Genomic DNA, 23,809 nt, shown 5'->3' with positions numbered 1-23,809 from the left:
AAGCAGGGGGCCAACCGTTCTTATTAGGACAGACCCATGCTGTTTTGGCTCAGTTACATAAAGTAGATGCGAGTGGGTCACTGGACGTAAATTAGTTCTGACTGGCTCTTTCTGGAGCTTTCTCTGTTGTTCTCTTGCAGCACTACTTTGTTGATGCGTGGAATACCTTTGATGCTCTGATTGTGGTCGGGAGTATAGTAGACATTGCTGTTACCGAAATCAACGTGAGTGATGCCCCAATGTGATCTGTCCCATAGAAATTACCTGAGCAATGTTGAAGCTCATTTGCAGAAAAGCTGTTGAAGGAGGCAAAACATGTCACACTGTATGCTTATTTTATTGATTGAATGAATTTTGATTCTGGATAACGTGCACAGTTAAACTCAACAATCAACATAGTTTATCCATTAAAAACAATTTAAACACTATAACAAAAAACAGGGAAGAACGTAGTCTAAACTTATAATGCCCTTTTAACAGGCTCCACACGTCCATGGGATCCCCAGTCCTGATGGCAAAACTAAGTTTTGAGGGCCATTCAGGAAGTGAACAGTGTCAGAGTCAATCTCACTTCAGGAGGAATGATGTTCTGAAGGGCGGCTGCCATGGCAGAAAAGTCTCCCTCTCTCTCTCTCTCTCTCTCTCTCTCTCCCACCCAAACAAAGCTCCTTGGCTGGTGTAACTTGCCCCCACCTCTGCCAGACCTGATGCTTGCGTAGATAACTTTGGGGAGAGGTGGTCCCTCAAGTAATCTAGTCCCATCATCAGCACTTTAAACTGGATCCAGAAGCAAGCCGGTAACCAATGCAGCTCAAGGAACAGAGATGTAACATGCACTGCTTTGAGGGGCATAGCTAAAATGCCACTGAATTTTCCACCAGCTGAAGCTTCCAGATACTCTTCAAGAGCAGCCCCATGTAGAATGCTTATTTACTGACAGGACTATTACACTTGATTTTTTTCTCCTGACAGTGTAATTCAGATATACGGTAGCTCCCTGTTATCACAAAGGCTACGAATTTGCTTTTGTTATTTATTTGCTCTCTTATTTGTTAGATGGATAGCTTGCCTTCTCCCTAGGAGCTTAACAAAGCTTACATAGGTCCCCTTTCCTTTTATTCTCCAAAGAATCAACAATTCTCTCTCAGTACCTAATCCTGTGATCAGCAAGAGAGAATGACTGGCCAACATTAGCTATTACGTTTTCTTGACTGAGGATAGATTTGAACCTAGAAATCATAAAACAAACAAAAATCAACTTGCAGAACGTCTATTCCATGTTTTGTTGTAGTTATTCTTTATGCAAGAAATGAAACAATTTGCGGGATGTATAATATGCTCCAAAGTTCTTTTATTTTCTGAATTTCTTTGTCTTTTATTTATTCATCTCTGGATTCTAGCCTCCTATTTCTCTTTTTCCTCCATATATTGTCTGCATTGCTGCTTTCATGCACTACATATTATGAGACACAAAATTGGCTTGATCTTATGTACCTCCACCATATCTTCAATCATGGTTGTGATTCCTTCCCTCCAACAGAAAGGAAGCTATGGTGTGAGAGTATTATCCCATGAATCAGAAAAGTTGAACCATGTAGTACAGAAGCAATGACTATGATAAAATCCACAGTGGGGTCAAGGTGATGTTGTGGTTAGAGTGCCAGATTACAAGAAGGAAGGCATAGATTCAAATCCCCCCTCAGTTCACAGGGTCATTCTTCCCTTATTTCAAGGGTTGTTGTGAGGATATAAAGAAAGTTCTTGCTTTAAGCCCCTTGGAGGAAAGATAATAAAACATAACTGTATGCCAGAGACGTAGGCTAGAACAGTAGCCTCCAACCTTGATAGCCTGGGTGGGGGGGAAAGGGGAACTGGGCTGTTCAAGGGGCGGGCTGGTGTGTGTATGCGCAGCTTGACTTGCGCAAGCAGTGGGCTGATGTGCATTTGTGCACCCATGCACATGCTAGCCCGCCACATGTGCACATTGACTTGCGTGTGTGCCCAGGCCAGCCCATCACTCATGCAGCCTGGTTCCGAATAGGTCATGGCCCAGTAATGGGCTGTGGCCCGGGAGTTGGGAACCCCTGGGCTAGATGGAATGAAAGAGGCTTGTGATAAAGCATAAAGGTATAAATGTTGATGTGACAAGCCTCACTATCATAGGGATTGTAAATTACTGTATAAAGTAAATGTCTTTAAATTCAGGCAGAGTTAGGTAGATGCTATGTATCAATGTGTGATGTAAATAGGCATTTTGGGGCAATACATATAAAATAACAAATGAGCATATACATAGTAGAGCAGTCATTCCTAGCCACTGTATTTATAACTTTGTGCCTCCCAGATGTGAAGCTCCCATTGGGATCACTCTAGCTGAAGATTCTTAACGGACCAAACTGAAGAAAAGTGGTGGAGGGCTTGGGAATGAATACAAGCGTTGTTGGGCCAAGATAACCAAAATAATAGTATGGGAGTATCATCCTGGTGTAGTCAATAATATATGCAATGGTATTATTTTATCATTTGGTCTTGAATAATGGCAATTTGGCTCCACTGGCACCATCACCTCCACTTATAGCTAAGGATTTCCTTTCATCTTCCTTGTTTCTGGGACCAGCAGGCTTTGCTAAAGATGGAGGAAGGAAAAAGGGAAGTGGCACAGTTGCCTAGCAACTACACAGCTCTGTTTTGTTAATCCTGGACCAGAGAAATGTCTGGGCTAGGAGCAGAACAGGCAGCTGCGCAGGCAGGGGAAGTCATAGCTGTACCCAATATATTGTGGGCTGCTCAGACTTCCCTGGAGGTAGATGCTGGAAGCTGAGGGGATGGAGCTTACTTCTCACATATTTGCAGATATACAAATATGTTTGTCAGATGAGGTGCACATGTTAACTCTGATGGAGCATCATGTACAATGGCAACGTCATACCTCTAAACTCCACTGCTTGGAGCAGAATACAGCAGAAGGCCATCCCCCCCCCAGTTCTAACTTGTAAACTGTCATGACTGCTGCTCCCAGTTGGAAGCTGATTGCAGGGCTAGATGAAGCTGTACAGATTCAGTCAGGTGGTAGGGTGGATTTAGTACCTTGCCCAGTGTCATACGTATACATATGTTTCTATTATGGGGCTGCTTGTTCTAACCTCTTGCTGACCCCATTCCACTCGACTCCACAGAGCTCAGAGGACAGTTCCCGTATCTCTATCACCTTCTTCCGCCTTTTCCGTGTCATGCGCCTGGTCAAGCTCCTCAGCAAAGGTGAGGGTATCCGTACCCTCCTCTGGACTTTCATCAAATCTTTCCAGGTCAGAAGGGGAATGATGAGAAAGTAACTGTTGCCTTAAATCTAGGACTTAAAATTGCTACGTACTTTGTTCTAGCAGGGTAGGAAGGAAAGAACATGCACTGGGAAATGTGCTAACAGGAGCGGAAAACACTGGTCTTGCGTCAAACCAGGAGGATCTGTCCCTGGCTGTACATTTATTTCTCCAAATTCACTAATATTTTTTTCCCCATCCAGGCTTTGCCATATGTGGCCCTCCTCATTGCCATGATTTTCTTTATCTATGCTGTCATCGGCATGCAGGTGAGCAGAGAATCTTCCTCAGTGCATTTATTTTTCTTGCAAATGAATCTTTACACAAACCTGAGTGACTTGTAGGCTTTTCATGGGGGAAGGAGCTAGAACTCTGCACCTTTGTACGAGGCTATTATCAAAAGTGAAAGATTTGATTCTTTCATTTGTGCAAGGCAACAATGTACATGCAACAGGTATTTGTATGTTCATAGGTGTTCCAACCAGCCTAAGTACTACCCACCTTTCTACAGGTGAAACTCAAAGAATTAGAATATCGTGCAAAAGTTCATTTATTTCAGTAATGCAACTTAAAAGGGGAAACTAATATATGAGATAGACTCATTACATGCAAAGCAAGATAGTTCAAGCCGTGATTTGTCATAATTGTGATGATTATGGCTTACAGCTCATGAAAACCCCAAATCCACAATCTCAGAAAATTAGAATATTGTGAAAAGGTGCAATATTCTAGGCTCAAAGTGTTCCACTCTAATCAGCTAATTAAGCCATAACACCTGCAAAGGGTACCTGAGCCTTTAAATGGTCTCTCAGTCTGGTTCAGTAGGAATCACAATCATGGGGAAGACTGCTGACCTGACAGTTGTGCAGAAAACCATCATTGACACCCTCCATAAGGAGGGAAAGCCTCAAAAGGTAATTGCAAAAGAAGTTGGATGTTCCCAAAGTACTGTATCAAAGCACATTAATAGAAAGCTATGTGGAAGGGAAAAGTGTGGAAGAAAAAGGTGCACAAGCAGCAGGGATGACCGCAGCCTGGAGAGGATTGTCAGGAAAAGGCCATTCAAAAGTGTTGGGGACTTTCACAAGGAGTGGACTGAGGCTGGAGTCAGTGCATCAAGAGCCACCACACACAGACGGATCCTGGACATGGGCTTCAAATGTCGTATTCCTCTTGTCAAGCCGCTCCTGAACAACTTCAGAAGCATCTTACCTGGGCTAAAGAAAAACAGACCTGGTCTGTTGCTCAGTGGTCCAAAGTCCTATTTTCTGATGAGAGCAACTTTTGCCTCTCATTTGGAAACCAAGGACCCAGAGTCTGGAGGAAGAATGGAGAGGCACACACTGCAAGATGCTTGAAGTCCAGTGTGAAGTTTCCACAGTCTGTGTTGATTTGGGGAGCCATGTCATCTGCTGGTGTTGGTCCACTGTGCTTATTTAAGTCCAGGGTCAATGCAGCCGTCTACCAGGAGATTTTGGAGCACTTCATGCTTTCTTCCGCAGACGAGCTTTATGGGGATGCTGACTTCATTTTCCAGCGGGACCTGGCACCTACCCACACTGCCAAAAGCACCAAAACCTGGTTCAATGACCTTGGGATTACAGTGCTTGATTGGCCAGCAAACTCGCCTGACCTGAACCCCATAGAGAATCAATGGGGCATTGCCAAGAGAAAGATGAGAGACATGAGACCGAACGATGCAGAATAGCTGAAGGCCGCTATTGAAGCATCCTGGTCTTCCATAACACCTCAGCAGTGCCACAGGCTGATAGCTTCCATGCCACGCCGCATTGAGGCAGTAATTACTGCAAAAGGGGCCCAAACCAAGTACTGAGTACATATGCATGCTTATACTTTTCAGAGGTCTGATATTGTTCTATGTACGCTCCTTGTTTTATTGATTGCATGTAATATTCTAATTTTCTGAGATTGTGGATTTGGGGTTTTCATGAGCTGTACGCCATAATCATCACAATTATGACAAATCACAGCTTGAACTATCTTGCTTTGCATGTAATGAGTCTATCTCATATATTAGTTTCCCCTTTTAAGCTGCATTACTGAAATAAATGAAGTTTTGTACGCTATTCTAATTTTTCGAGTTTCACCTGTATAGCGTGCAGATTAAATGCATAATGTCCCCGAGAAACATTTACTGCCATCTATGGTTAATAGGTTGACGCCAGAAAATTAGCTTTTGCTATATTCTAGAAGCATCATCCAGTTGCACTTCTAGCAACGTGGAAGAAACATTGTTTTTATTCTCTGGTTTTATCAAGGAGACAGAATGCAAGGAAGACTGAATTATTTGCACCTGGAAACATTTTGCATTAGAGTAAATAGTTGTTGTATCTTTTCATAACCCTGAAATTGGCTTCCTTGTCTTTTAGACCTTTGGCAAAGTAGCTATGCAAGATAATACAGCCATCAATCGCAACAATAATTTTCAGACTTTTCCACAAGCTGTGTTGCTGCTTTTCAGGTATTTCTTTTCCTCTCCTTCTCATGCCCCTTCTTAATTTGGGAGAAGATAAGCAAATGGCTTCTTTCTTTTCTTCCCGTGTTTCCAAAGGGCTGCCAGAATGTGGGCTGTTCCACAAAGTAAATTCTAATTCACAACTTATACAGAATAAGATAAGAACTCCCATCTGAGTGTTTGACCCAATTCAGGTTTATAAAGGTAAAGGTAAAGGTTCCCCCGCACATGCGTGCTAGTCGTTTCCGACTCTAGGGGCCGGTGCTCATCTCCGTTTCAAAGCCGAAGAGCCAGCGCTTGTCTGAGGACGTCTCCGTGGTCATGTGGCCGGCATGACTAGACGCCAAAGACGCACGGAACGCTGTTACCTTCCCACCGGAGTGGTCCCTATTTTTCTACTTGCATTTTTACGTGCTTTCGAACTGCTAGGTTGGCAGAAGCTGGGACGAGTAACAGGCGCTCACTCTGCTACGCGGCACTCGGGATTCGACCCACCAAACTGCCGACCTTCTGATCGACAAGCTCAGCGTCCTAACCCACTGAGCCACCGCGTCCCTTAGGTTTATAATAAATCAAAATTAAAGGCAAGATTTTGGTATTTGGAAGCAGGGATAGAGAACATTTATCAAAACATAGGATGCTAAGCTTACTTTGTCCCAACAGGCTGGTTTTTTCCCCTTTAATACCAAAGGAACTTTTAAAATATACCTATAAATAGGAATGTAGCTGTGCTTTTTTTAATAACGGTGATTCAGTGGGTGCAGTCAGTGAGTTTACCAAAAAAAGTACAGTCTTTCTAAGCACCACTGATGATGTCTAACAAGGCTCTTATTACATCTTTGCATCTGTTTTCCTGTCTTTCCTCCTAAGATGTAATGAAAGGTAGATGCCATCAACATTAGCTTGACTGCTCCAGATGGGCACATTAATTCTCATGGGATGGGAGAGCTTGCTGTGCTCTACCAGGCTAACTTCCAGCCCTTGGCTTTCCTAATTGTCTCCTATCTTAGATCTAGTGAGATTTGACTTTGTTTGGCCTTTTCTCTCTCTCTCTCCAGCATTGCACTTCCACCAGCTGTGCCTCCTAAATGGTCCCCCAGACAAATTTAACAAGAGCTGTTTTCGTCTGTTCTCTCCATGCTTTCTTACATTTTCTCTATTCTGGCAGGATACATCCAGCCTGTTTTTTCCCCATCTTGTACCTCCAGGTGTGCCACAGGGGAAGCCTGGCAGGAGATCATGCTGGCCAGTTTGCCTGGCAAGCGCTGTGACCCTGAGTCTGATTATGAACCTGGGGAGGAATTCACTTGTGGTAGCAACTTTGCTATTGTCTATTTCATCAGCTTCTTTATGCTGTGTGCTTTCCTGGTGAGTTCACGACAACCCTAACCCTAACCCTCTGCTCTTCCCAGTTAGCAGCTGGGTGTTATCAAGCCAGCCCTCTTCTGCAGAGCCAAGATCCGTATCATTATAACTACCAAACTAAAACATTGGTTCCTACCATGCATGTCGGTTTTGATGCACTGGTTGTGCTTCCTGAAAAGATACCTAACTCAAAGATCGTGTGTGTCATCTTTGAAGTAGTTTCTGCAATTGGAAACAAATGAATAGCTGGAGCTAGAATGGGTGCCGCTTAACTATCTCCATTCCTGCCTTCTTCCCCTTCTGGCTGCTGTTTCATCTCTGTTGCACATAGAGGATCCTGTAATGTGCTTCTCCTGTTTCTCTGCTTAGTCAATAAGGGCAGAGCAACAGCACTGTTTTAGCTTCAGGTGATGCTCTTGCATTGTTACTGAAGCTCAGACCAATGATCTGTGCGTGGCTTATCCCATTTCCTTTCCCCATTGGGCCAGGCTTAATTGCTAAAATGAGGAGGATTGATGATGATTAACTTTCCCTGACAAAAAGACCTCCTATCCTAAATATGGGGCAAACTATCATTGTTGAAAAGAAAGGGCATTGGGCAAGTAGTGTTCTCTAACTAAAGAACTTTCAATCAAATGTAATACAGTGGAATATAGCTTGCCAAAGGACAGGCAAATTAGAGTCCAGAATACTGAAAGACATCCTATTAATGACAGCTATTCCAAGACACACTTTGTTGTATTGTTGAATATGTTCCAAGCCCAAATCAAAGCAATGACCCTTAGAAAGAGCTGCTGACTCTAAGGCCCTCTGGCATCATTTCCTTTTCTTCAACTTGACTGAGGTTTTATGAACACTTACTTATTTATTTCTAAATAACCTTCACAGGATCAACCTGCTTGCTTCTGACTTTTTGCTCTCACTGTCTTCCTATGTTGTCTGTTAGATCATTAATCTCTTTGTTGCTGTCATCATGGACAATTTTGACTATCTCACTCGGGACTGGTCCATTCTGGGTCCCCATCATCTTGATGAGTTCAAGAGGATCTGGTCAGAATATGATCCAGCTGCCAAGTAAGAAACCTAACCCCATTTATTGAAATAGTTTCAGCAAGTGCTCTTGGAAATAGTAGCAATAACTTCCAGAATTTTTAATCATAGACAATAAGGAGAAATCTTTAACTGCTCTTAAGCTGCACAATTTCTAGTCTTCTATCATTACCAGAGACAATAGAAGAATATTACTTTAACTTTCAATAGCTTTCATGCATATCACAAAAAGGCATTGTAGATTATATATTGAGTTAAAATCTAGAAAGTGAAATACAAGCACTAGTCCTGCTTGAGGACTAGTGCTTACTATACTATATCATTTCTGGACTAGTGCTTGCTTACTATATCATTTCTGGATTATGATTTTACTATTTGAGGGTCTTTCCTCAGTGCTGAGTTAGTTAGATGACTCTCCATCCATATGGAATTGGCACAGGCCTGTAATTGTGACATTGAGTATCCCAACTGCTGACCCTCTCCTGCCTCTATTTGTTTCAAGTCAGTTGATTTCTCTCCAAGATGCTGAGTGACAAAGCCTAACAGATTTTACACACCTTGAATATTGCCTTTGGATGATTTCTAACTAAGGAGAGAAATGTCACTTAACATCTGAGGATGATTAAGTCTGTTTCCCTCATAGATTTCAAACAAAATAATAGCACCATCATTGGGACAAGGCAAAGTGCGTTTTCCTAGTAGAAATGCTGTCCATTTCCTACATCTTTCTTCATCTTTCCTACATCTTTCATTTAAAATGTTCGTTGAAATGTGTTCCACATGATTATTATTTCTATGCTGCTGTTTTGATAAACATTTGAATTAATAGGGCTCTGGTTTAAATCTATAAATTTTAAATTCTGTTCCTTTTTAATACTTGGCTATTCGTATGCTTAATACATGTGAAAATGTAATATATGTTCATGCAGATACCTGCAGCATATAATTATAGATGACAGGTGTGTTGAACTTGGTTTCACATTTTCCCATTCACCATGGGAACTGGAGGTGATGAGAATAGTCCATCATAACTAAAAGAGATCAGGTAAAGGAAGGCTTAATTAAAGAAAGGTTGCTCTTCCAGAGGTTACATCAAGCATCTGGATGTGGTGACTCTATTGCGCCGGATACAGCCACCTCTGGGTTTTGGGAAGCTCTGTCCCCACCGAGTAGCCTGCAAAGTAAGTCAACAAAATCAGATTCATCTGGACTCTAGTGAACATTAAGAAGGACGGGATGATAAGGATTCTTGATTTACTTTGCCTGTCTTTTAGAGGCTGGTGGCCATGAACATGCCATTGAACTCAGATGGAACTGTCACTTTCAATGCCACCCTCTTTGCTCTGGTGCGTACATCACTAAAGATCAAGACAGAAGGTAAAGCACAAGGAAGTTGTCATGGTGTTTGTCCTAATTTAATGCAGAGAAGTATTTTGTACATGAACAGAGTTCCTGTTTTCAGGCTTCTAATTAAGCTTCTGCAAACCTTTTCCCTGTTCTCAATAGCTCCCCCTATGTCCTACCCTAATCCCAAATGATTAGCAGAAAGACTCCTCCCTTCTGTCCGCTTTTCTCTCCTGCTTTTGCTTTGCTGGAGTTAGTGGAAAAGAAATTAGATGAATTTATGATACTGTAAAATAATGCAGCTGTTTTAGAATCATGTTCTAAGGCTGTCCTAATAGGCTATTCTCAAGAACCAGCCTTTCTGTTTTACTAAAACAGACAATAATGACAGTGATGCTTTCCAGGCTTCATGCCTGCCATTTAAGTTGGTTTTCTCCAGATGAGTGTGTTGGACTACAACAGGAATACAGTTATATAGTTGGGAAGACTGCTATAGAAAACCTCAGAAAACATATATATATATATATATATATATATATATATATATATATATATATATATATATATATATATATATATATGTGTGTGTGTGTGTGTGTGTGTGTGTGTGTGTGTGTTTTCGTAGATTCTCGCGGGTGTCTGTATGTGTAGATCTAGAGTCTCGGGTTTCTTCCCGCGTTCCTTTCATCTTCAGAAAGTTGTGGCGACGTTTCGACGAAATCCCATCCGTCATCATCAGGCCGGAGTGTTCCTCCTGCTGCTTCCAGGAGCAATGCGTGGAGGAACAGCCAGACCACGCATTGCTCCTGGAAGCAGCAGGAGGAACACTCCGGCCTGATGATGACGGATGGGATTTCGTCGAAACGTCGCCACAACTTTCTGAAGATGAAAGGAACGCGGGAAGAAACCCGAGACTCTAGATCTACACACACACACACACACACACACACACACACACACACACACACATATATATATATATATATATATATATATATATATATATATATATATATAAAACAGAAATATTTGCCATTTTGTTTTTCCTAATTCACTTCACCTCCATCTGACTGTATTCTCATTATTTGTTTTTCTTAGTTCCAAAGGCTACTTGGAGTGGTTTTGGATAGCTTAGTAGAGGAATCAGGGATAAAATCTCATTCTCCTCCTCTCTTGTAGGAGACCTGGATATGGCCAATAAGGAACTCCGTTCTGTCATCAAAAAGATCTGGAAACGAACTAAGCCCAAAATACTGGATGAGGTGTTACCTATTGCAGAAGGTTAGTGTTCCTTTGTCCTTTCTTTTAAATCACTTTGTCATCAAGTCTCCAGAAAGTCAAGAGAGGAGGGAAGATTAAACATTGTGTTAGCTTAATGGGCCACTTAAATATTCACAGAAGTTGATCAGCTGTTAAGCCTCATTTGGTGCTGCATCAGTTAAGATTCTGCAGGTTTAACAAAAATAAATTGAAGTGATGCTTGCTGATAACTGTTCTTGATCAAAAGTCATCCTTGAAAACAACAAAATGTACTCAGCACTACAAGAACAGTAATAATAATAATAATAATAATAATAATAATAATAATAATAATAATAATAATAATAATAATAATAATAATAATAATAATAATTTTATTTGTATACCGCCCTTCTCCCGAAGGACTCAGGGCGGTGAACAGGGCAAACAGTAGTGCTATTCTCTTGTAGTTAAAAAAAAAGCCAAACATTTCTGTAACATCACTCAAGGTTTTAGGGGGTGGGAACATGAATGCTTTGAACTAAGCCACAGGTTCCTAAATGCTTGCATCTTCCACTGGCAGGGGAGGAGATAACTGTAGGAAAATTCTATGCCACATTCCTGATCCAAGATTATTTCCGTAAATTTCGTAAGCGTAAAGAAAGGGGACTGCTTGGAGCAGATGGGTCCCCCAGCAACTCCTCCGCCTTGCAGGTAACTCTACCACTTTTGAGATGACTCCCTTAAATGATCAGAATGAACAGGGCCCTACAACACAGATAGCTGATCCTTTTGTTTTGGGACCTCTCCCCCATTAAGGCTGGACTGAGTTGCTTACAAGATCTAGGGCCTGAGATCCGCAGAGCAATGTCCTGTGATCTGGAAGGAAAAGAGGAAGAAGAAGTTGAGGAAAAAATCATTGAGGAAGAAACAGTTATTTACAAGGTAAGCGTTTGTTCCTGTCGGATTTAAGGAAGCTGATTTGTAGTTGTGAACAGGTTCCCTGGTTGAAAGCACTATATTGATTTTTCTTCAAAGAAAAGAAAAAAAAATAGATCCGGAAGAATGCTGGGTTGGAACACTTTCTGACACATGAGGGGTTTTTAAACATTTCTTTATAGGAGAACCCAGTCATGTGATCTCTGTTCTCTGAAGTGAGAAAACATTTTTTACCAGTTTAATAAGAATGAGGTCTCCATAGCATGGATGGCTATATTATCTGTTAACGTAGAACACAGGTGTCAAACTAGCCGTGTCATGTGACATGTCATGAGGTATTGTGACTTTTTTCACATTGCCGGAGCTGGGGCGGGCGTGGCCTCCGCATGATGCAACCGGCCCGTGGGCCGGCAGTTTGACATCCCTGACTTAGAACAAGGCTACTGTTTACTGGAACCTTCTTTGGAATGGAGTATAGTTATCTTCGTATCAAACCTAGGTTTTACTATGTTTGATATAGTGGCTGAAGGTGCCGGGAAATCATGAGTTCTAGTTCTCCCTTAGACATGAAAGCTGGCTGGGTCATCTTAAGGACGGCAGTCTCTCCTCAGCTCAACCCACTTCACAAGAATTATTATTGGGGGGGAAACTGTATTTGTACGAAAGGAAGGCAGGATATAAATCTAGTAAATAATAAAATGTTCCATTTGGGAAAGAATTTTATTGGAACTGGGTTTAAAAAAAATGTTTAATTTTCTTCTCTGGTTGGGTAGTCCAGCTTTTTTTTTAATCATGCAGCTTCTTTTAGCACAGCTTTCTACAGTGCACCTCTTAATATTTGGACTACAAGTTCTTGTTAAGCTGAGAATTATAGCCAAGTGTATCTCAGAACCCACTCAAAAGCATGGAATCGGTGAACCCTGGAGAGTTAACAGAGAGCTTAACTCCAAGCACCAGCTTCTCATTGTTTTGCCTTTGGTTGTGATTTGGTTCAGTATTATTATCTAAGTTAAGACAGGGTTTCAACATGGAATTAACATGAATAGATTTTAAAAGAGTGAATTATTTGGAAAGTCAAATCCTAGATGCCCCTCAAGCTAATTGCAAATGACATAATTCAGCTAGCCAGTTCTGTCTTTCCACACCTACTCTTCTGTGCTGAAATTGGAAAAGGTTGCTGCTACTAAGTTTCTAGGAGAGCAGATGCATGTACAATATGGTGTTGTGAACTGCAGAAGAGAATTTGAGATATTTGGAGAAAGGAAATAAGAATTCTGTCTGCAGATTTATAATGTGTTTCTAGCTTGACAAGGCTAGAAAGTCAGAGATTACTGTTCTTATTTTGCGTGAAGCCCCTGAAAGAATTTGGAGAGCATTTTTTTGAAGAAGTTCCTGTGAAGGTTTCTTGCCTAGTTCCCCTCCCACACAAACGAGGAACCAGTTTCTATCATGTATTGTAGCATATTAATGGCTAATTTCTAAAAAAGAAATATGGCTCAAATTGTTCCCTTAAGTCTAAAAGCCCTCTTTTCCTAGCAAGTTTGGAGCTAAAGAATATACAGCAGTTAATTTTCTATGAGTGAGCAAAGTTTGCATTTACTTCAGATAATTCCAACGGTGTCCACAAGCAGGGCCAAGGTCAAAATGATAGCCATAACCATGCATGTAAAAAGTGTTTGATTGTATGATTGTGGCTGCCATCTATATTTTTGAGCCCCTTCCTGTGGACACCCATTATTCATTCTCTTTTTCATGATTGCATTGTTTCATATTCAGTTTATGAGTGCTGAGTTTGGCCATTACAATTTCTTCTCCAACTTCAAACCCTAGAATAGTGGAATATCGAACTGTGGAATTGGAAGCGACCATAAGGACTTTTAAACAATCCCTCTGCAATTTGCATTAGAACTGATTAAACTAGCCTCAAGAGGGTCCATGCTCTTAAAAATCTCCCAGGATAGAGAGCCCTCAACCCTATAAGTAGACAGTTCCACAGTTGTACAGATCTTACCATTTGGAAGTTTTTGTATCTAAAACAAATCTAGGTTGTTGAGACTTGTAGCCATTATTTTTGGTTCTACTTTCTGTGGACATTAACAAATTTCCTATGGTACCTTTTAACATCTTGAATCAGTATCAGGTCTCCCTTTAATCTTTTCTCCAAACTGAGTATCCCACATTTCTTTAATCTGTTATTGTAGGCATATCCTCAGATGCCTATATCAGCTTTGTTGCTCACAGTACTCCAATTTGGAGTAGGTACTTGATGTATTTTTTGCACAGTGCTTCTTGTGATGAAGCCCATAACTATGTTAGCTCTTTTAGCAGCTGTCTCACACTGCTGGTTCATGTGTTCAGCTTATTCTCAGTGGCTGAGCCCTTTTCCTTCTATGATGTTGCTGTGAAGCCACAAATCTTGTGTGTCCTATATTTTGCTCCCTAAATGTTATCCATTGCATTTCTCCCTTTTGAAGGACATTTTGTTCCTCTCAGTTTAGGCTTCTAACCTGTGCAGTCTCATTCTGTGTTTTTGAGTATAAACTAAACATTCCAATTTTGCATCATCCACAAATGTTAAACTTATTATTCAGGTCATTAATAAAAATATTGTGGGACCCCATAGGTTACTGAATTCCAATTTCCACCTCAGGTTTCCATGTCATTTCATGCTGATTGTTTGAGTATACTTAGCCAGCCATTTCCAGTGCCACCTTCCTACCGTGTGATCTAAACAACCCTTTATTAGTGAAAACAATGTGTGGAGCCTTGTCAAAAGCTTTGCTGAAAGATAGGTAGCTCAGATCCTCAGCATTGTCCTTATCTAAGTTATCTTGCGAAGAAATGCAAGATTTGTTTCTCACGACCTATTTTTGACATATACTTACTAACGTTTAGCAATCATAGCACTGTCTTGGTGTAGGCTTTCCTGCTTAGGCGGGGGGGGGGAGGTTGGACCTACAAGGTCCCTTCCAACTCTGTTATTCTGATTCTTCAAGACACTTCCAAGCAGCCTGATTCTTGCTCTTCTGTTGACTGTTCCTCTGAAGCAAGCTGTACCTATCAAGCCATCCCACTATGATTCCATAATCACTGTTTTATCATGCCTGCCTTTCTGTCTCATGACATCTGACTGACGTTGCTTGTTACTCATCCTTTACGTACTAATGTAAAGACATTTAAGATAATGAGTTAGACTCCCTGTTTCAACCTCTCTGTATTTCTCTTTTTTCTTCTTTAACTGGTAATTACCAAAAAAAGTCCTTTCTCTTAAAGAAAGTTTGCTTTCATTGGGAAGCATTGACTGAGAATACCAGCTGAGCTCCATAATCTTTTCCTCTCCTCCCCAAAGCCATGAAATAAATCTTCATATGCTGGAGGGGTCATGCCTCTCAATGTCATTTGCATCCAGTTGGGTGAATGTAAAGGCCTGTGATCAGCAGGTCTGAAAATTCTTGTCAGTTTTTTTTTGTCACATCTCAAATGTGTGCACCTGAAGGGCAACATATAAAAGGATTCTTATAAGTTTTCTCTTATAAGTTTTCTCTTGTTGGGTCACTGTCTTTCATCTAAGGATTGTAATGGTACAAGGAAAATACAGGAAAACTTGAAGTGCAGCTGCAAAATCCATGAAAAAAATGCATTGCTTTCCAGAATTATACTTTATGGCAAAAAAATCATCTAAATGCATGTAAGATTGTGGAAGATAGCACTTCCATCATTGACTCTGCTTGCTGCCAGAATAGTTTTTAAACAGAGCAGATGAAGCTGGGAGTGGTAATAAGGGTATTATTTATTATTTAAATTTATATACCGCCCTATTCCCGTAGGACTCAGGGCGGTTTGCAGGGAAAATTAAAATACATAGTATACAAATTAAAATCAATTAAAACTATTAATTAAATTACAGTCCCTGAAGTTAAACTAAAACCCAATTAAATTAAATTAAATTAAAACCCCTCAGTCTGGGCCAAACAGCTCAAAGAACCAGGTTTTCAAGTCCCAGCGAAATGAGCGAAAGTTGGGGGCAGTCCTGAGTTCTGTGGGAAGTTGGTTCCATAGGGCCGGCACGCCCACAGAGAACGCCTTTCCCCTGGGAATAACCCACCGGCATTCCTTAACCGGCGGTACTCTGAGAAGGCCCTCCCTGTGGGAGCACACAGGACGATGGGAAGTTGATGCCGGCAGCAGGTGTTCCCTTAGATAATCCGGACCCAAGCCATTTAGGGATTTATAGGTCATTACCAGCACCTTGAATCTCACCCGGAGGGCAATCGGAAGCCAATGCAGCTCACGGTGAAGAGGTGTTACACGGGAGTATCGGGAAACTCCCATAACAACTCGTGCGGCTGCTTTCTGCACCAGTTGAAGCCTCCGAGTGGTCCTCAAGGGCAGCCCCATGTAGAGAGCGTTGCAGTAGTCTAGCCAGGAGGTCACAAGCGCATGGGTGACTGTGCGTAGGGCATCTCGGTCCAGATAGGGCCGCAACTGGCGCACCAGGCGAAGCTGGGCAAAAGCCCCCCTGGTCACGGCTCCTATATGGTCTTCAAAATTGAGCCATGAATCCAAGAGGACGCCCAAGTTGCAAGCCCTATCAACGGGGGGGGGGGTAACACCTCACCCCCCATCATTAATGATGGAACGGCCTGGCTAACCCGAGATGCCGGTATGTATAGCCACTCAGTCTTGGCAGGATTGAGACGAAGTCTGTTTCTCCCTATCCAAACCCGGACCACCTCCAGGCAACGGGACATCACGTCAAGTGCATCACTGGGTTGGTTCGGGGTGGAAAGAAAAAGTTGGGTATCATCAGTGTACTGATGATACCCCACCCCGAAACCACAAATGAGCTTGCCCAGCGGTTTCATGTAGATGTTGAACAGGAGGGGAGAGAGGACTGACCCCTGAGGGACTCCACAAACGAGAGACCTCGGGGCGGACCTCTGCCCTCCCATCAACACCGACTGCAAGCAGCCCAGGAGGTAGGAGGAGAACCACCGTAAAACAGTGCTTCCCACTCCCAACCCCCTGAGACGCCACAGTAGGATACCATGGTCAATGGTATCGAAAGCCGCTGAGAGGTCTAAAAGGACTAGGACAGAGGAACATCCCCTGTCCCGAGCCTGCCAGAGATCATTCACCAGTGCGACCAATGCCGTCTCCGTGCTGTACCTGGGCCTGAAACTCGATTGGTACAGGTCAAGATAATCAGTTTCCTCCAGGAACAGAGGAAGCTGATGCGCCACCACACTCTCAACAACCTTCGCCAAGAAGCGAAGGTTGGAGACCGGACGGTAGTTATTTAAAACAGCCAGGTCCAGGGCAGGCTTCTTGAGGAGGGGTCTCACCACCGCCTCCTTCAAGGCGGCGGGAAAGATACCCTCCTTCAGGGAAGCAGTTATTACTGCCTGGAACCAACCTCGTGTCTCCTCCCGGGCCGCATAAACCAGCCAGGAGGGGCACGGGTCCAGTAAACAAGTGGTGGAGCTCAGTCTCCTCATGATCCTGTCCACGTCATCGGGGGAAACAGGGTCGAACTCAGTCCAGATAACATGCTCAATACTGCTCGATTCCTCCACGTCAGACTCTGCCCAGTCAGAGTCCAAACCGGTCCGGATCTGAGCGATTTTGTCCACCAGATGATGACTAAATTCCTCAGCCCGCCCCTGTAAGGGTTCCTCCCTCGTCTCCCGATCAAGGAGAGAGCGAGTCACCCTAAACAGGGCGGCTGGGCAATTATCTGCGGACGCGATGAGGGCAGCGAAGTAATTAGACTTCGCCGTCCTCATCGCAGCGAGGTAAGACCTTGTGAAGGCTCTTAGCCGCAATCGGTCAGATTCAGACCGGGTGGACCTCCAACCGCTCTCTAGACCCCGTCTCCGACGCTTCATCTCCCGGAGCTCCACAGAAAACCATGGGGCTCAACGGGATCTGTGCCGGGTCTGGGATCGCAATGGTACAACACGGTTGAGTGCCTCGGTGGCCGCCCTTTCCCAGGCATCCACCAAGGCATCGACCGGGCTGTGAGTGAGGGAGATAGGTAAAGACCCAAGCACCATCTGGAACCGTTCTGGGTCCATTAGGCGCCTGGGACAGAACCACCTGGTCGGTTCCACAGCCCGGCGGCAGGGGGGTGACATAGCGGAAGACCAGCCGCAGGAGATAATGATCGGACCATGACAGGGGGACAATAGTTGGCAAGCCCCCTCCCAAATCATCCAACCATTGCCCAGATAGAAAAATCAGGTCGAGAGTGTGACCCGCCCCATGAGTCGGGCCCTGAATTACTTGGGTCAGGTCCATGGCCGTCATGGAAGCCATGAACTCCCGAGCTAACTCTGACGACTCCCAGGGAAGGCAGGTTGAAGTCGCCCAGAACTATAAGTCTGGGAAACTCCACTGTCAACCCTGAGAGGGTGTCGAGCAGCTTGGGCAGGGCTGTTGCCACACAGCTGGGTGCCAGGTATGTTAGCAACAGGCCCAACTGAGCCCGAGGGCCACATCTCATGAGGAGGGACTCACTCCCGCCTATCTGGACAATGGTGGTCTCCCACGGACATAAGGTCTCCCGTATAACCACCGCCACCCCACCGCCCCAGCCCTGAGCCCGAGGCTGGTGTAGCACACAGAAACCCGGAGGGCACAATTCAAAAAGAGGGACACCGCCCTCTGGGCCCAACCAGGTCTCCGTAATGCATGCCAGATCCGCGTGTTTCTCCTCAATCAATTCCTAGACGAGGGGAGCCTTGTTCACAACGGATCTGGCATTAAAATACACAAGTCTGACCTCAGGGTCTTGATCCCCCTCACCCCCGGATAAAAGGGTACTAACCGGAGGGTCGGAACACGCCACCGCTCGAAGACAGCGGGGGCGCGGTCCCAGATATTGATGCGGCCCTCCATGTAACCGCCTGCTGCCATTCCCAATCGTCGTGGGGATTTGCAACCCCACCCCAATACCAACGGAACCAAAAGCCCATGCCCCCAACCCCATCTCACCGGGAACTATTGTAGGCCCAGACTGACAGCCGGTTGATGAAACAACCCAATTCCCTCCCCTCCCTCCCCTTCCCCCCCCCAACCCTTTAGGGAGTGAAACGTATGAATACATATAAACTGAAAGATGCCATTAATCACAATTCTTTATAAGTGTAAATAATGTTTTTTTTTCTGAAAGCCTGGGTCTCCCAGTGGTAAAACTGATAATGATTTTACCTTGGAAATCAGGGTGGGAATTCAATTTAGTCTGATTACAGAAAGGATAATTAGGACTGCTATTTTTGGAATGATGTATGTACAGTCTAAAGAAAATGGGGGGGAGGACACTAGAGCAAAGAGCATCAAAGACTAGAAAGCTGCTGGTATGCAAATTTTTCTTTTTTAAAATCCCATTTATATCCCGCCCTTCTCCGAAGACTCAGGGCGGCTTACAATCTAAAGCACAAATCAATGTGCTTAGCAATAGCCTTCATTCTATGTATACGCCTGCTTATTTGACAAAGGAAAAGAAACTCCGGACATAAGATGGAGGTTGACACATAGATTTGAAAGAACAGGCTCAGTTTAAAATGTCTAGCTAGATCACAGGTATAACATACTAAGCTAACCAGGAAAAGCAATGGACAAAGGGAAAATTATTGATTTCCACGACTTCCTTCCTTCTTACAGAGTTCTGAATTGAATAGTGAATCCCTTGACCACCATATCTCAGTTGCTGCGACTCCAACAGAACAAGAAGACAAGACTGTGGCCTCTCAGCAACTCTCTAAGACCAGCTCTTCCCATGTGTTAAATGGATTGAAGCCCTATGAAGAGAACATTAGTGGCAGTGATGAGCCTGCTGACTTGCCTGTTGTTTCCATTCAGCGCAGGATAAACAGGTGCTGAAGGGTTGAATGAGCTTTTGGATTGGGGAGGAAAGAAAGTAGTTGTAAATTCTTTGGGGCATGGTAAATTATAGGAGGGGAAAGGAGTTTGGAGACTGCAGTTCCTCACAACCGTGTATTTCTGTTCAGGCAACGCTTCAGTGGCAGCTGCTTTCCACCAACTCTAGAAGAAGTAGTTAACCATACTGAAGTTTGTATAGAGGACACCTCAGCTGAGCAGGGAAACTATAGCCAGGAGGAAGACTCTGAAAACCTGCCCCCCCATGACAAGTAAGTGTTAGGGGCTGAGGCATTTTGTTGTTGTTAGCTGCGAAGTCGTGTCCGACCCATCGCGACCCTATGGACAACATTCCTCCAGGCCTTCCTGTCTTCTACCATCTTCTGGAGTCCATTTAAGCTCAGGCTGAGGCATAGTAGTGCAGTATTGCACCACAGCATTGACTCTCTTTGCAAGTAATGACAAGGAAACTGGATATGCTTCTTGATACTCCACTTCCACATTTTTTTCAGTTAACAATCCAGTAGACGAATGATATCTCTTCCAAAGCCATGTCTCCACTCTATCATGGTCCCTCTGGACACTTTCACCAAAAGAGAACGCAAGGTCAGATGAGCAGAACATTCTGAGGATGTCCTCTCACCTGAAAGAGCAGATATTGAGCATAGAGTAGGGGCAAAAACTAAGCCTTCTCATTCTTCAGAACCTATGTCTGACTTGGAGGATACCTCATAATCCCCAAACTCCTAAGAACAACTTTGTGAAGAAGAGGGCAAGGCAAAAGTACAAGGCTGCGAGATCAGCAACCGTGTCTGTAAAGTTGTACTCAGGAGCCAGGAATATCTCCCTTAAGAGCTATAATAAATGTCATCTGAATATGGGAGAAGTACTCCATTGCTTCCGCATGAAAACCTTCAGTAGAACAAATACTGGGAACTATGTTTATCATCTGTATATCCCAAATCTTGCTATACTTGCTCATCTAGACTGAGCTACTCACCTTATCTGCTTTTCTGAATAGCATGTTTTGGCCCTCCTATTTTTGTACCTGGACCAGACTTGGATAAAGTCCAAGCTGCTTTCTCTTCACAGTCAGAACATCATAATCCCTGACCTTAGTTTACCAGACTGTGTTCTATATCTGTGGTGGTGAACCTATGGCACACGTGCCACAGGTGGCATGCAGAGCCCTCTCTGTGGACACGTGCATCGTCACCCCAGTCTTAGGCCTTTAGCTGGGTTTTATAAAACCTTTTCGCTTGAGGCCTCCGCCGCCATGTGCAAAAAAAAGGTTCAATCAATCAAGCAATTTCAACTTCTTGTGGGAAAAAAAGAGATCTCACAAAGTTGGAATTGATTGATTGAACATTTTAGTCCCACCCAGTCTGCCATTACCACCATAGCCATGCCCACCCAATGGGCCATGCCCACCCAAAGGGCCACGCCCACCCGGCACCTGACAATACATAAGTGCGTTTTGGGTTGCAGTTTGGGCACTCGGTTTCTAAAAGGTTCACCATCACTGTCCTATATCCAAGATAGTTTGTTTCTGGCCATTTTATGCAGATGGGGGGGTGTTTAATTTTGGGGGATCACATATTGCAGCTGGCTCTTGGCTGTCGCAGTTTATGCTTTGCAAGCTTACCTTGACTACCGTATTTTCCGGCGTATAAGACGACTTTTTAACCAATGAAAATCACCTCAAAAGTTGGGGGGGTCGTCTTATACGCCCAGTCGCCTTATACGCCGGAATATCAGTGGGTGGCGTCTGGCGGGAGCCGGCAGGGCAGTCCTGCGCACACGCGCACTCCCCGGCTGCTCCTTAGCAGCTGGGGAGTGCGCCCGTGTGCAGGACTGCCCTGCCGACTCCCGTCCGACGCTCTTCCCTCTTGAGGCAGCTGCTGCCTCAGGAGGGAAGAGCCGGCTCGCTCTTCCCTCTTGAGGCAGCAGCTGCCTCAAGAGGGAAGAGCGTGGAGCCGGCAGGGAAGTCCTGCTCCCGTCCGATGCTGCGCTTCCGCCGGGCGGTGCTGGCCGAGACGAGCCAGCAGGCAGCCGCCGTGAGCGCGGCGCTGAGGGGCAGCAGCCCCACGCGCAGCAGCAGCCGCCAGCTCAGCAACAGGTCCGAGCGCAGGAGCCACACCGCCAGGCTGCCCAGGAAAAGCAGCCACACCGAGAGGCTGCACGCCCAGTCCAGCTCCATGAGGGGCAGGGCGGGAAGCCGGCCGGGAACAGGGACCGGGAGCCCGGGCCGAGCGCGCCTCGGCCGACGGTGAGATGGAAGCGGCACATGAAAAAGAGGCTGCGGGCAGTTCAAGGCATGGGGGGGGAGGTAAGAGGGGCGCCGGCCATGGCAGGGTGGCGGCTGCCCTCCAGCGCTGCCTGCTGCCCGGGAAACGCTGCGTCTCGGGGGTCAGCAGAAGCGCGGGAGCAGTGGGAGGGCCAGCGACGGACAGGGAGGGCAGGGCATGTAAGTATTTTCCGGCGTATAAGACAAAAAACCTTGAAAAACGTCTTAAAAGTAGGGGGTCGTCTTATACGCCGGGTCGTCTTATACGCCGGAAAATACGGTACCTTGAAACTGAGTGGATGAGTTTGCCCAGATACAAATGCCCAGTGGTCTCATCTGGAAAACATTGATGGTGCTCTTTCCCACATTCAATTAAATTTGTTCCCAATTATTCGGAATAATCCACATAATGGGCTGAAGTATGTGCTTGCCTTTCTCACACAGGCAGTCTCATCTGCACAACCCTCAGCCCCAGCAGCATCGCTGGCAGAGTGGTTACGGGGGCTCTCTGCCTCTGCTCTCCCATCGGCTCAACAGCGGACTCGTCAGAGGAATGCCAGACGGCAGGCAAACCAAGCGTCGGCGCCTCTTGCCTGCCACTCCCACAGGTCAGGATGATGGGGATTTAGCGTTAGGTGGAGAGTAGCTGGAAGTGGGAGGGAGAATCTGTCCAAGCCTGTCTTAGTTGCAAGAATATTTGTCTATCATCCGCAGAAAGCTGTGTACAGTATCTACAAATGAAGCAACAAATATCTTTGCAGTCTCTTTAGAACCAGTGAATGGTGACAGGCCGACAGGGCAAGAACAAAAGATAGGGTTAAATTTGGAAACAGTACAATTTTAGGACTTATGGGGAAAGTTTGGAAACGCAGGCTTATAAGTCAACAACTAAGTGCAATTGAATAGTCCATTGGTTAGGATGGCTATAAACAAGTATAGAGTTGCTTTATCCACCATGCTTTTATTTGCATTCTTTTTTGTGGTCTTAGAAAAGTGTGTAGTAATACTATGTTTAGCTTTTTTTAAAAAAAATTATGATGAGGAACTACTATATGTTTAGTGAATGAATAAATACTATGATATTTGGCTAAGCTAAATAGGGACCTAGTAGATAGAAGGTGGTCCTGCACCAACGGCCACTTACTCTGACATTCCCTTCCATCACTTTCCTTGTCTGGGCAGGCCGCAAACCAGCCTTCAGCATCCAGTGCCTGCAGCGCCAAGACAGCTGCGATGACATCCCCATCCCAGGCACCTACCACCAAAAGGCACCCCTGGGCCGAACACACATGCAGGTAAAAGAGCACGAGCAGAGCCTTCTTCCTAGAAGAGAGGCTTTAGCAGCACCAAGGACCTTCTTGGAAGACAGTATTCCTTTGCTCGTTTGAGTTCCTTCCCGTAGCCACTCTCAGTATGTGAGGACTGCTTATGAGACAGGCATTCTAGTAAAATTGCTTCATGTGTTGTAGGGATAACTCTGAAGTCTCTCTCTCTCTCTCTCTCTCTCTCTCTCTCTCTCTCTCTCTCTCTCTCTCTCTCTCTCTCTCTCTCACACACACACACACACACACACACACACACACACACACACCAGTTTGGCCTCTCTTAGCTGAATGAAAATGCTGTGTCCATTTTAACGGTCATGTATGTAACTCAACTGAATACTTCAGGATGGTCTTCAGTAATGGATCCCCTTTCTTCATAGAGTGTATGTGACAGTAGTTGAACTTGTGATATGGTTGTTTTATGATCAATCCAGGTTAATATTGTTCCTATTATTTGCTGTTTCATTATTTGATTATACCATGTCTCAGACCATTTACACCAACCCTTTCCAATCTCATGTCCATAGGATACAGTTCCCAAATTCCTTGCCAGCATGCTGGCTGAAAATTATTGCAGGCTGGCTTC

At 44.5% G+C, this 23,809-nt stretch overlaps 1 protein-coding gene across 1 annotated transcript in view; it reads left to right on the top strand.

Moving 5' to 3' along the window:
• CACNA1F (calcium voltage-gated channel subunit alpha1 F) overlaps positions 1–23,809 on the top strand; it is a 69,535-nt gene that overhangs the window by 43,076 nt on the left and 2,650 nt on the right. Inside the window, exons 30-44 of the mRNA XM_083353461.1 lie at positions 141–224; positions 3,177–3,305; positions 3,521–3,586; positions 5,708–5,799; positions 7,002–7,161; positions 8,105–8,232; positions 9,293–9,389; positions 9,483–9,585; positions 10,732–10,833; positions 11,375–11,505; positions 11,611–11,736; positions 19,396–19,607; positions 19,743–19,883; positions 22,343–22,506; positions 23,081–23,193. Of these exons, the coding sequence (XP_083209587.1) occupies positions 141–224; positions 3,177–3,305; positions 3,521–3,586; positions 5,708–5,799; positions 7,002–7,161; positions 8,105–8,232; positions 9,293–9,389; positions 9,483–9,585; positions 10,732–10,833; positions 11,375–11,505; positions 11,611–11,736; positions 19,396–19,607; positions 19,743–19,883; positions 22,343–22,506; positions 23,081–23,193 (1,848 nt within the window). The remainder of the gene's footprint in view (positions 1–140; positions 225–3,176; positions 3,306–3,520; positions 3,587–5,707; positions 5,800–7,001; positions 7,162–8,104; positions 8,233–9,292; positions 9,390–9,482; positions 9,586–10,731; positions 10,834–11,374; positions 11,506–11,610; positions 11,737–19,395; positions 19,608–19,742; positions 19,884–22,342; positions 22,507–23,080; positions 23,194–23,809) is intronic.

This window comes from Vipera ursinii, assembly GCF_947247035.1.
Source record: "Vipera ursinii genome assembly, chromosome: 2".
Taxonomy (NCBI): domain Eukaryota; kingdom Metazoa; phylum Chordata; class Lepidosauria; order Squamata; family Viperidae; genus Vipera; species Vipera ursinii.
The sequence above is the reverse complement of the archived record's forward strand: the minus strand, read 5'-3'. Positions and strand labels throughout refer to the sequence as shown.